At 42.6% G+C, this 13,168-nt stretch overlaps 1 protein-coding gene across 2 annotated transcripts in view; it reads left to right on the plus strand.

The window, feature by feature from the left end:
* The first annotated feature begins 1,191 nt into the window (after nt 1-1,191).
* PDE7B (phosphodiesterase 7B) overlaps nt 1,192-13,168 on the plus strand; it is a 262,403-nt gene continuing 250,426 nt past the window's right edge. Inside the window, exon 1 of one of the 2 annotated variants that reach the window (XM_014573966.4) lies at nt 1,192-1,566. Coding sequence is in view for 1 of the 2 variants with exons in the window: in XM_075924239.2 (XP_075780354.1) it covers nt 1,546-1,566 (21 nt within the window). In the remaining variant the exon portion in view is untranslated. The remainder of the gene's footprint in view (nt 1,567-13,168) is intronic. The other variant, XM_075924239.2, reaches the window with a different exon arrangement.

Below are 13,168 nucleotides of genomic sequence, written 5' to 3' on the forward strand. Positions count from 1 at the left end.
GTTGAACTGTCTTATTTCTGCAAGATGGGGACCACACATCTACCTATGACAATGTATAGTGCTTAGTGCTGTGGGACTCCTGGTTTTGACTGGGGAGCACTGAGTGCTACTGTAATAGTAGTAGCAAGCTTGAAGACCATCAATGGGATGCTGTGAAGAAGCTTGTGCTACTAATACCCCTGTTCTATGGATCATTGGTTGATTTTATTCTCCACTGGGCTCTGAGTCCAGTGGCTTGCACAAGCATTGCACATACTTTAGAACTTAATGTAAAACAACCCCATATCTGCTTGGGAAGGAGAGTGGGGGTAGGTTCAGATGGCTATACCATGCACAGAAAAGTGAGCTTTCCTATTTGAAAAAAATAAACAAAAAGAAAAACATGAAAATGACTGAATTGTTGCAAATAGGCACTGCTTCTGATGCTCTGTTGCCTTTGCTAATTGATCTTAATGCCTATTATCAGCCCTCACCTTCTGCTTGAGCTTCACAACTCTTGTTTTGATGAATCGTCTGGTGAGGGAGGAGTAGGGATTCAGCACTGCCCTCTGCTTTATAGTATTGGCTGTTGGTATGAAATAAATAAGATGCCATGTAATGAGTGTTCTGAAGCAGTGTTGTATGTGGCTTAATATGGCTGTGAATCAATGTGTTGGTGTACAGCAGCCTTCCTATGAGAGAGCTGGGTGGGTCTAATTTACTGGTAGAGCAGACAGTTGCCAAGAGCAGCAATACCTTATGATTCTGATTCTGCTCTCGCTCTCCAGTTGTATGCCGTTCTAATGCCACTGATATCAGTGAAGCCATTCCTGATTTAATCCTGTGTGAGGGCAGAATTGGACCCAGTCCTCCATCTGAGACTCTGACAAGCACCATCTTCCACTATGAAATGCCTTAGGTTCATTCAAGGGCACTCAAGTGTATACATATGTACATTGCTCTTTCCCCAATTTGCTTGGATATTTTGGATCTTTCTGGTATATCTGACTGCAAATAATTTCCAAGCGAGATCCAGAACTGATAAAGTATGGCTCTCGTTACTTTTAAGTGGGGTAGCCTGCCTAAATCACTGCCACATTCTTCCCATAGTAGTCCTTTAAAATTAATAGCACATGCAGAGGAAAAACTAAACCCTTTGACGTCACTCTTGAAATGAGGAAACATAAACAGAAAAGGCTGCACTCCAGCGAGCTGACAGTGCTGAAGCCGATTGGTCTGCTTTTCCTTGCTTGTGGCAGTTGACAGCACCTCCCAGCCGTGCACGGCCTTCTGCTTGCTAACACAGTCAGTCAGACTGCAGCAAGCTCTATCCCAGCACTTGCCTGGGAGAAAAGTGCACTCTCTAGTAAGAGTCGCTGCCTGATCCTTTTGGCTTCTTGGGTTTGTTTGGGTTCCCCCCCCCTTTTTTAACTGCTGCTGTTATTTAATTATATCCCCAAACCTGGATGCAGTTGCTGGATTCTGCCGTACAAGTCTTCATGAACAAGCTGCACCGCTTAGAGATTTCACGGCATTCAAAGGTCACAGAACTGCCACTATGGTTAAATGTCTTGTTTAATGGTTGAGGTATGTACAACAAATCTACAAGAGGCAGCATGATTTTTAAGGAGAAATTCAAATAGCAAAGTGGGGGAGGGAGCTAATACTTGTATTTAGATAAAATGATTTTTTTATTAGTGATTGTTACTACAGCAACCGGCTTTTGAATTTCCTCCCTTTTCCTTCAAGTCAGCAGAAGGTTTTAACTTGTGTTCATTTAACCCTTTGAGGGTAAAAGAAAATTAAAGTGCGGTTCTGTCCTTGTATTTTATGAGGAAAGTGAAATTGCTTTTCTTATGCTGACCTCAGTCCTACATTTCAATGGCATGAGCAAAGACCTTGCAGTTGGTTCACTTAGGTGGATGAGGGGAAAGAAAAGGAGGGCTCAGTCCTGTCCCTTGAGGGTGTTTTCGAATTGGCTTGAGACTAGAAGCAGGGGGGAAGATTGAGAACAAATACATTGAGCAGTGAAGTATATATTCTTTGGGAGTACATGTTCTATACCATTTTATTACTACATGCTTAGGATGCTTTACTTGCTTTGGACTTAAAAGTCTCGGATAGAAACTAAGCTCCTGCTTTAACTTATATGCAAAAATGGGGGCAGGAGAAATTGCTTGTGTTCTGTCATCATCAGTTTTCAGATAGCTGTTGCCAGCTAGCTAGGGAAGTGGAAATTTAATTAGGAACTGAACTAACACAACCTGATGGCTATTTAATGACTTATAGGTTCAATTCATCTTTGGGCAGCCTGTGATCAAACTCAAATGACTATTGCAGCATTACAGTGAACAGTATGTGCTGCAGGAAATGAGAGCAACAGCTAACATAAAACTAACATTGTTTTCAGGAGTGTGAGTCTAGCATGCAAGAGGAGGAGTCACTTAACCAAGGAGCTCTTGTGTGTGTGTTTTTTTTTTTAATCCTGTCCAAACAGCCAATTTCAGTTGCTAATTAAATTAAAATGCAGAGTAAATTCTATATTCCTTTGTCAGTTATTGGTAAACACCTTCAAGTTTTCTCAAGTTGTTGAATGAAAGATCATATGGAAACACTTTGACGATGATATTGTGTATACAAAAGCTCCACAATTTGACTATCTTCTTAATTTCACAAAAATTGCATCTTTTACAATCAGAACATATAACCAGAAACATCAGCAGAGCACTAGTAGCACATGCAGTGCATGTCAGAGGATTGAGAAAAAAAATTAACTGTACTAGTCTCAAATGCACCAGCTTAAGGTCTGCAAAAATATTAGCTCTGAAATGCAGAGGATGTGCTATGTGCTGTGAATGGACAATTGCTATTCTGCAGTGCCTAGTGGGAGAACAAGGACTTTGTGTATTGCAAATGCATAACTGCAGCTCCTCCATTTCCTTTGCTGTATCTTCACTGATGGCTGCAGGAACAAAGAAGGCTGTCATTAATAAACTTTAATGCCACGTCTCTTTTGAGAGGCTGAAGCATCCTTCTTTCCTTTAACCAGCCATTAAGTCAAGTGTTACTAGATGAACTGTTAACTCTTCTACCACCCCAAAGAACACTTTCACATGAAATTGGCTTTCTGAAGCTAGCTGCATTTTTTTAGGCTAATATTGAGGGGAGGGAGTCTAGCAAAATGTAAAATGTGTATTTTGGAATTAAAATGTGTGGTTCAGAATGAGCATGTGTGTGGAACGGGAGTGTGTGAGAATTCTATAATAAATAGAAAAGTCTCAAACTTTCTAAACTACATGAAGAAACCTGGGTATCCAGGAAGCCATATGCAACCCATCAGTTTGTAATCATTTTATGAATATGATAAATTACTTGCTAATTTTTATAATATTTTTCTAATCTTAATTTTAGCTTATGAAGAAGTGTTAATTATCACAGTATTCTTAGGCACTATACACATGGTAGGGTTAATGACAAAGCGGGTAAAGGGCATTTCACTCAAACAGATGATGGTCTGTCACTGAACCTTGCCAATCAAAGCCTAGTTGGTTAAAGTGCTTCCTCTGAGCATTCTGAATATAACAGGCAAAGCAAAATGAAGACTCAAATGTAAACTTCTGTCTAACACATAAAGCTTGCTGTCATATGCAGGCATCATGTCCCAGTGAATGAGTCCCAAGAAAGGAGTGAGCACTAAAAAATTTTAAGTTGCTCCAGGGAAGGCTGTTAATTATTATGAAGTTTGTTGAATCGGAAGCCAGATGTAGCACTAGTGTAACTGCAGTTAATTCAGTTGAGTTGGGGCTGAGTACACCAGGACTGAATTTGATTTCGTGTGTCAAAGATAAGTGTTACAATATAACATTTTGAATCCTGTAGGCCTGGCATATAAAATATGCTTCATGATAGCCCCTGCTTCCTCTCCATATCCCCACAATTTAGATGTTTTGCCCTTGTGAAGCATAGACCATCATTTGCCCTTATCAGAGCTTTGGCTACATTGTTGAAGCAGACTTTCCAGTATCTTCATGCATTCTGAAATATAATGGAAACATTTAACAGTGTGTTGCCTTTTCCCCACCCCTAGGTTCTTCTACTAATGATTTTAAAATACTGTAAGAATAAACAATCTGAAAACTGATCTTTCATGATATTTGAGTAGTTTCAAATCTGCCTTGGAAAACTCTCTCTGGACTTGTAATTTCCTATGCATGTAGAACTGTAGAACAAATACACCAGATATTAACCACATTATTACTGTCAGTGAGCCAAAACCTGAGGTCTGCTGATACAATCCAGGAGGTAGCCATGTAAGCAAGCTGTGTACCTGGCCAATAGATCTTGAGCATGGTTGTGCTCAGGGGAAAATGAGGGCTTGATGCTGAATTGCTTGGGGTTGATGAGCAGATACTTCTTGTAAATCAGGCCTCTGAGCAGCACACTGCATATCTTTGGTTCCTCTTTTTTCCCTTGTTTCTTTGGAGGTTTTTGCAGCCCTCCTGATGATTGCCATGGTGTGAAATGGGGGAGTTGGGGTCCTTAATATGTTTTAGAACAAAATGAGTGATTTAATAAGATCTTTCTTTCCCCTTTCCAATTCCAGACAGGGGAGGAATCACCCCAAAGCCAAGAGGCTCCATCATAGTAGATTATGGTCAGGCTAGCTAACTTCAGCTAACTCTCTGCCAGAAAACAGAAGAGTCACCGAGCTGAAATTAATCCTACCTAGGATTGCCAACTTCCTAACTGTAGAAAACCAAGCACCCTTGCGCCACCCTCTTCTCCGCCCCTACCCTGCTCCTTCTGTGAGGTTCCATCCCTGTTCACTCCATTCCCTCTTCCTCTATCGCTTGCTGTCCCTCATCCTCACTTGCTCACTTTCAATGGACTGAGGCAGAGGATGGTGTGAGGAGAGAGTGAGGACCTAGAGGAGCAGGGGGTGCAGGTTCTGGGGTGGGCTGAGAACTTGAGAGGGGGATCCAGGCTGGGGCAGGAGGGCATATGGTCTTTGGGAGCAGGATCCAGGCTTGGGTTGAAGGAGAGCAGGGGATGCAGGCTCTGGGGTTGGACCAGAAATGTGGGATTCAGAATGCGGGAGGGGGAGCTGGCTGGGGGAGTGGGTTGGGGTTAGGGCTCTGGGAGCGAGGAATGAGAGGCTTGGGATGCAGGAGGGGGCTCCAGACTAGGACTAAGGGGTTCAGAGTACAGGAAAGGATTCTAAGCTGAGACAGGAGTTGAGATACAAGAGGGAGTGCAGGGTGTAGGCTCTGAGGGAGAACTTGGGTATGGGAGAGGGCTTGGGGCAGAGGCAGGGAGCTGGGGTGTGAGAAGGTTTTCAGCGGGCAGACTTGGGGCAGCACTCCCCTCAGACAGCTCCCTGCAAGTGACGATATGTCCTTCAGCTCCTAGGTGGAGGTGTGGCCAGGTGGTTCCACACACTGTCTGCCCACAGCTCTCAGTGGCCACAGTTCCCAGAGCTGCGGAGCCAGTGGCACTTGATGCTGGGTGAGGCAACACACAGAGCCCTTGTGGCTGACCCTCCGCCAGGAGCTGAGAGAAATGTTGCCACTGCCGAGGAGCTGCACAGAGCCTGTGAGCCCCACGACAGCCAGACTTTTAACAGCCCTATCAGTAATGCTGACTGGAGCTGCCAGGATCCCTTTTCGAGAGGGTGTTCCAATTGAAAACTGGACAGCTGGCAACCCTAATCCTACCTGTAACACCAGAAGACATGCCAGAAAACTTCAGATGCATAAAAGGTAATGATATGAAACAAAGCTCAGCCTTCCAGTGCTGAAGCTTTTCTTTCCCCCTTTTTAATTCAGAGGTGGCACAGAATTTGATTTGGAATATTTTACCCTGTCAGAGTGGTGGCAGTTCTCCTCTAAGCAAAGAGTGGATTCCAAAATAGGGTATGTGTAGGAGTTTTACTCTGCAAACTATGCTACATTGCTTCATTCTCCAGATTGGTGTCAAAGGCTCATAGAACCGTGTTCTTCTGAAGGGACCAGAAGTGCCATCTAGTCTAACCCCTTGCCAAGTTGCTGGATTGGTTGTGTTTAAACCATCCATGACAGATGGGCTATCCAGCCTCCTTTTGGAAACCTGCAGTGAAGGAGCTTCCATGGCTTCCCTAGGCAGTTTGTACTCCTATGAGCAGGCCTGCTAACGAGGTTGGGGGAGCAAAGGGAGAAATTGCCCTGAGGCCCAGTGATTTCAAGGGAACCTATGGTTATTTCAGCAGCAGCTGGAGTGACAGGGCCCTTTAAATCACTGCCAGAGTCCACACACTCGGGGTGCCTCTGAGGGTTGTGGGGGGAAGCATAGTACACTGGGCGGCACAGTGGACTGTCTGTCCTGGCCTCACCCTTCCTGCCTGAGGTCCTGTCACTTCTGGGAGCGGGGAGCCAGCCCTCCGCACCCTGCCCAGGGGCTCATGGAGGCTGTCCACCTCCCTGCCTATGAGGGAGAAAATGTTGAGCTTTATGTTCAGGGAATTAGATGGATTTGCTTTAGGGGCTGAATTTGGACCACTGTTGCTGTTGAAAATATGTCTGTTAGCGTAATAATACTTAGCTCAAATAATATGACTGTATTTGATAATTTATGGTGTAGAATCATCATGACAACAAGCAACATGGTACAGACTAGTCAACCCTAAGAACCCTTCAATAGTCTATAAAACTGCTTCTTAGCTTTGGAAATCTTATTCAGTTGATTTAAAGAAAAGTAAATTGGTAATTTAGTTAGGATGTGATATTAATGATAGTAAACAGATAATGCTTGTCATCCATAGATTTCATGAAGTTGAGTAACCATTTCTCTCCTCCTCCCTCCCCCATTTTTTTTGCATGGGGGTAATGAGACACTTAGGACCAAATTTTTGAAAGTGGCCTCAAAGTTTTTAGTGCCTTGTTCTGTGGGTTTGTTTGTTTGTTTGTTTGTTTTTCTGTGCCTTGCTTGAGATATTTTGGATCTAAGTATCTAAAGGTGACGACCAAAAACTGAGGCATCAAAAGCTGGAAGCCATTTTTATTAGTTTGGCATGGAATATTTTGTCTATGGTTCCCTCTACAGTGTCAACAGAAGTTTAAAAAATAAAACTCAGGAGGTCTCCTGGCTCCTGATATAGTACCCTCATATATGATATGATGTTTGTGAATTGTTGATTCTATCTGAATCCCAAACAAGACCAGCTTCCTTCAAACTGTTTTGTTTAGGATGTACCTTTTTTGTGTGGTGCTGTACATTGTTTGGAACATTGTTCAGTTTTATTTTGTCCTACTACTTGTATTCCAGAAGCTGAAATAAAAATGTATTAAACGCCCCAAGCCTTTATTTTGTCCATCTCTTTCATGAATCTGACTGTAGGATTCAGCAGGTAGAGTGCTGTGGTTCAGAGTTCAGGGCTTGCAAGGGAGCAGCTGTTCTGTATCCTGAATGACTTATAGCTAATATTCTGACATTGTAAACACACAGAGCCAAATACAGACCTGGTATAAGGGAGTGAATTCCACTGAAGTCAGGCTCATGTTGCAAAATGGCAGCGAGAAAAACCAGTGACAGTCCTCCAAAATCAGCGATCAAATGATCTAGGTCGTGCTATTTCATGTTCTATATAACATGAGAGCCACTGCCCTGAAACACTGGGGTTGAGAAATCCCCTGTGAACAGAATGTTTTCTCAGGATATGAATAATCTCTTCATGTCATGTTTTATTACATTGTCTTGAACTGATTATAATAAACTTGTCAAAGAAGTCAGTGCTCTGAGCCAGGTTTTATTCCGTCCTTCCTCCCAGTGGGAGTTTTGCCTGAGTAAGGATTGATGAGGATGTAGAGCTTAGTCTGTTTACGTACAAAACAGGAGTGCACTTAGCACTACTGCAGTATGGCATTCTGAACAGATAGGCTTGCCGGAGAATGACATCCACTCAGATTAGACAGCAAGGTTGCCTGGCAGATAATCAGAGTGGATGGTCTATCCTCACTGGGGCTCTGTTGCTTGCACAGAGATAAATACATTCACATTTAATATACAGAAAAATTGCCTATTTCATACTTTGCCTATTTTGGCAAAAACTAGCAGATTATTTTTCTCGTGTCCTTTAAGTAGGCTCTTGCATTAGAGGAAATCAGTATTTAAAAAGAGTAGTGATAGAAATGTAGCCGTGTTAGTCTGGGGTAGTTGAAGCAAAATGCAGGACAATGTAGCACTTTAAAGACTAACAAGATGGTTTATTAGATGATGAGCTTTCGTGGGCCAGACCCACTTCCTCAGATCAAAAGGATTTTTGATCTGAGGAAGTGGGTCTGGCCCACGAAAGCTCATCATCTAATAAACCATCTTGTTAGTCTTTAAAGTGCTACATTGTCCTGCATTTTATTTAAAAAGAGAGAGCTATGGTGCTATTGTCTGTTAAATCAGTGGATTTATATTAGTCACAAAAATATTCCTGGACATACAATGTCCAAAATAACTTAATAACCGATTATTTAAATCTCACTTTGGTATCTGTTAACTGTTTTAGGGGAGACTAAGTAGAGAATCCCTGGTAAAATTCAATGAGTCACAACCAGCCCTTGAAGTCTTCACAATGTTCCCTCTTATGACAGCATAAACACACTTTAAGGGAACAGCCTCCCTCAGGGCATCTGTTAAGCATTTACATAACTGCCCAACTTCTCTCCATTGCCCAGGGCTGAGTGTGTGATTCCACCTCCACTGCCACCCTCTGGATTTCAGGGAGGAGATGTTGCTGGTAACCATTGCCTTCCTAAGGTGGGAGTGTAAGGCAGATTCCCTCTGGCTGAATGGCCAGCACCTGGAGTATCTCATAGAAATGTACTCCTGTAACAGTTTAATGGAGATAACACTAGACTGTCTCATCACCATTGTTTTCTCTGTCCCTAATATGTTCGCATGCTGACTTCCACTGTCCAGTTACTTACTGCAGGGTGACACCAATACCCTCCAGGCCTGAAATTTCCCCATACTTATCTCCCTGCAGTGTCCAGGCCTCTGCATAGCGGTTGGGCCTCTTTGGTCAGGCTCCCTTGGGACCTGAGCAGTCCTGAATGAGGGAATTTGCAGAATCAGGGATAGTCAGTTCTGGCCCTTCTACTGTCGGCCTCCAGTTTCTTCCCGGGGTTGCCAACCTCCCAGATAAGCTCCCCTCACAGCCACTGGGCTCTGCTGCTGGGCCTGGCTGGCCTCCCTGTCCTCACCTGCTGGACCAGCTCTGTTCCTGGTCCCCCAGCTGCCACACCAGCTCCTGCTCCTGGCCCCCCAGCTGGGCTTTAGCTCTGCTCCCAGCCCCTGGCTAGGCTCCACCGACTCCAAGCCAGCCCCTGCTCCCAGCCGCTGTGAGCTCTTTGATCCAGGGTCTCTCTGGTCCAACCACATCCGTGGTTCTGCCAGACCACAGATACTGGCAGACCAGAGAGTTCCAGACAAGAAAGATTCAACCTGTACTTAACAGAAATTAATAAGTTTGCCAGCTATCCCCAACCCTTCCACTGAGTTGCCGTGTCTCTGTGTACGCAGCTAGGACCTGGAGGTATGGGGCTGGGAGTGTTACAGTAGCCAGAGGATCTGGCAGCATTTTGTTCCCCCAAGCAGGGAAAGGAATAAAATCCCGAGCCCCTGCGTGTAGCTGCCATGTCTTTATATGGGACTTGGGGATGGGGCTTGCAGTTCTGCTTCTTTCCCCACTGGGAGGCGCAGCAGGGAGAGGAGCTGAATTCCCAATCCCACCCTCAGCTTTTCCACAAAGCTCTGTCTCTGTACAACGCTGGGGGAGAGGAGGGGAGGGAGGGATGGCAATTCTGCTCCTTTCCCCATTTGCTGCCCCTCCCAGCAGGGAAAGGATCAGAACTCCCAACCCTGTCCCCTCAGCCTGGTAAGCAAGTATGGCAGCTCTGTGGATGGGTGGGAAAGGAGCAGAGCTGCTATACCCCTCCCGGCTCCTATCTCATCAGGTAATGTGGGATGGGGACGGGAGGCAGGGGAAGAATGTTGGAGGGGGGGGGGGTCCCAAGCTAAAGGAGGAGCAGAATCCCGTGGGAGATTGTGTGCAACATTTTCTCTCTTTTTTCCTTATATTTGGTATCAAACAAACAAAAGTAAAAATATACTTTTAATAGTAAAACTTCAAATCAGCCTTTTACATCCTTTGCCAAAGCAGGTTTCTCACCTAAACAGTTTCTAGAGACTTCAACACCCATGGTTGAAGGCTCCAGTGTTTTATGATTTTTTTAAGAGCTGTGGCCCTCAGTCCTCTAATAGATACTAACATGTCTTTCTGTTTCTTCTTGCCTCCCTGAATGTTCGTGACCCTGTTACAAGAGGCAGGCAGACAGTCTTCCTGGGGTGCATTCTGCATCTCCTATGGAGATTAAGTAGCTATCTTGCCCTTCATGTGCTCCTGATGGCTTTTTTATGTTATGCATAAATATGCTTTTCTTTGTCTTCGGTCACAACTTGCCTAATGTACACGTTCAAGCATGTGGAGCCATTCATTTGTCTGGCACAGGCATAGCTTAAACTCTGCTCACTAAATACATTTAAGGAACACAGTTCTAGCACACAACTCTCTGTACACAACCCATATATCCACCATGCAATGATTTTTGTGATCAATGTGCATATGATATCTTGTATGACACCTTGTATGAGCTGCTGACATATAATGACATATAATGAACCACCAGTGGACCTCCGTGTTACAGGTTCCACCAAGGCTAATAGGACTGTGACAATTTACATCTGTAGAGGATCTAGCTTATTAACTTTACAATAGGGCTGTCATTGGGCTGCCAGTTGTGGTTGGATTTATTTCTGGAGGTTTCATAAGATGACAGAATCTTAATGATTAATCTTTAATTTCTGGAGATTCTGTGACAATCCTGATGGGTTGGCAATCCTATTTTACAAAGGAGCAGCCACTCCTCCCTCTGGCTAACTAGTTCACTGACCTTTTTCAGTACCAGTTGCATACAGTATTGTCAACAACTTCATCAGTATCGCTGTACCATCTGGCTTCTCAATGCTCCCACAGAATCTGACACACTCTCCTATATCTTCCCCGACTCTTTAAAGATTCCCTTCATTCCTCCTGCAAAGAAAGGGTTTGTCACCAGAATTATATTATTTCATATGGTATTTACTGTAATGCTGTGATTTTCAATAATATAGCTAGCTTCTGTAAAACCATTGTGTGCACTTTTGGTAAAGGAAGCTTTTCTTTTTTCTTTTCTTTACCATAATGTTAAGAGCTCTAATAATGTCGCTGTTTTATGCTTTAAAAAGCTAATAGATGAAAGGGAAATGGTCACCTTGTTTAGACAAAAATATTCTCTGGACCCTAAAGGAGAATACTATTCATAGGATATGACTACAGCATTCTATCTCAGAAATCCACATTAAAATTTATCAACTTTCTTTAATGGGAAGGTACAGGAAATCCAGTGCATCAGATGATTGCACATAAAGGTGTAACATAGTATATATAGTTTATACATATAGTACAATGTGTGCTGATTTATATTGCTCCAAATTTAGTCTATATATAAATGTCAGAACTTATACTGCTGCCTATAGTTTAGGCATTTACTAACTTTTGATTGATTAACTTTGCAATCTGGACATTCTTTTCACATTTTTCTTAGTTGTAATATATAACACATACACAGAAACATGGTAAATTACTGAACATTGTATTTGCCTTAATCTATGTCCTTTTAAAGAAGGTATATTTTTGAAATTTTCACAGGTTAACAGTTGTCAGCATAAACCCTTTAACGGTCTGATTCTAATCTATAAACTGTGAAGTTAGGACAATGGGACAGATCTTGCTATCATTTACACTAGTGTAAATCTAGAGTAAATCCACTGAAGATTTTGCATCATATTACTCTGGATTTTTACTGATGCAATTCACAATAGAATCTGACTCATTCTGTTGCTTAGCACTGTCTTTTTTTGTTTGTTTGTTTTGATTTAAATTTTTGGGGCCAGATTATTTTAAAAAGCTCAGCAGCACCTAACAGCTCCCTGCATGGAACCTGAATAGGTGACAAATCTTTCAAAAGGGATGAACTGTATGGGTAGCGTGAGAGGATGATTTTCAAAAGGACTCAGAACCGAACAGCTTTCATTGTGGTCATGAAAACTGCAGGATGCAGAACGCTTTTGATCATCTGGCCTCTTCTTCTGAGTGCCTAAAGGGGGAGCTGGACTCTTTTGAAAATCTGGCCCCAGTTGTGGATGCTGAGTATTTTGAAAATGTGGCCTTGAAAGTTTCATCTGAGAATCTGAAAATTCAGTATACATCTTTGCTTCTGGAGACCCTGAACTGGTGGATTATGTAGGTTTCATTGGTGCCATATGCTACTATACATTCTGGTGTAGAATAGAGCATCAGATTTCAAGGATCACAGAGCTCCCAACACTTCTTATTTCACAGTGCTTTGTTTCTTTGATTGAGAATAAATGAAACTATAAATACAGATGAAGGTTTTATTTTTAACAACTCTTAGTTCTAGAATGGATTTTAGCGTACATATTCCCTTTGAGAAATTTTGACTTGGGCTTGCTTGTACCAGCTTGTTTCTCAGTTCAGATTTCTTTGCAGTGATTATAGTTTTGTCATCTCTGAGGGAAACCACTGATTTAAAAAAAGGCTTTACCGCCAACCAAACGTAAACTCATTCTCCTCCCACCTTGGCCCCCAAAACCTTTAGAGACTTTTCCACACCAGGATATACGTGGGGAGAGGAGCTTTTCCTTTTTGAAAAACGTGAAAGCCCATTTTAAAATCATTGCATATACAGAGCAAATTGTGTAATTTTAGCATCTCAGGTGGAGGAGGTGATCCGTAGTGGGGAACTCATAATTAACCTTGACCAGTTAATGTGTTAAAACTACAACTTATCTTGTCTATCCGGGGGGGGAGGGGGGACGGGAGGTTCAAATATACTATCATTTGTTAGCTAATACATACTTTTAAAGATAATATTTATCCTAATAATAATAGCAATATTAGTAATAAGCAGCAAATGTCCTAACCTGGTGGTGCATAAATTATCAATTTAGTTTCAATCTTCTGTGAATATTATGATTGTTTTGTGATAAATGATGAAAAATAATTTCCAAAAAAACAAACTAGCCCAAAATAACTGCTTGTGCA

The sequence above is a fragment of the Pelodiscus sinensis genome, chromosome 3, assembly GCF_052426305.1.
Source record: "Pelodiscus sinensis isolate ZL-2025 chromosome 3, ASM5242630v1, whole genome shotgun sequence".
Taxonomy (NCBI): domain Eukaryota; kingdom Metazoa; phylum Chordata; order Testudines; family Trionychidae; genus Pelodiscus; species Pelodiscus sinensis.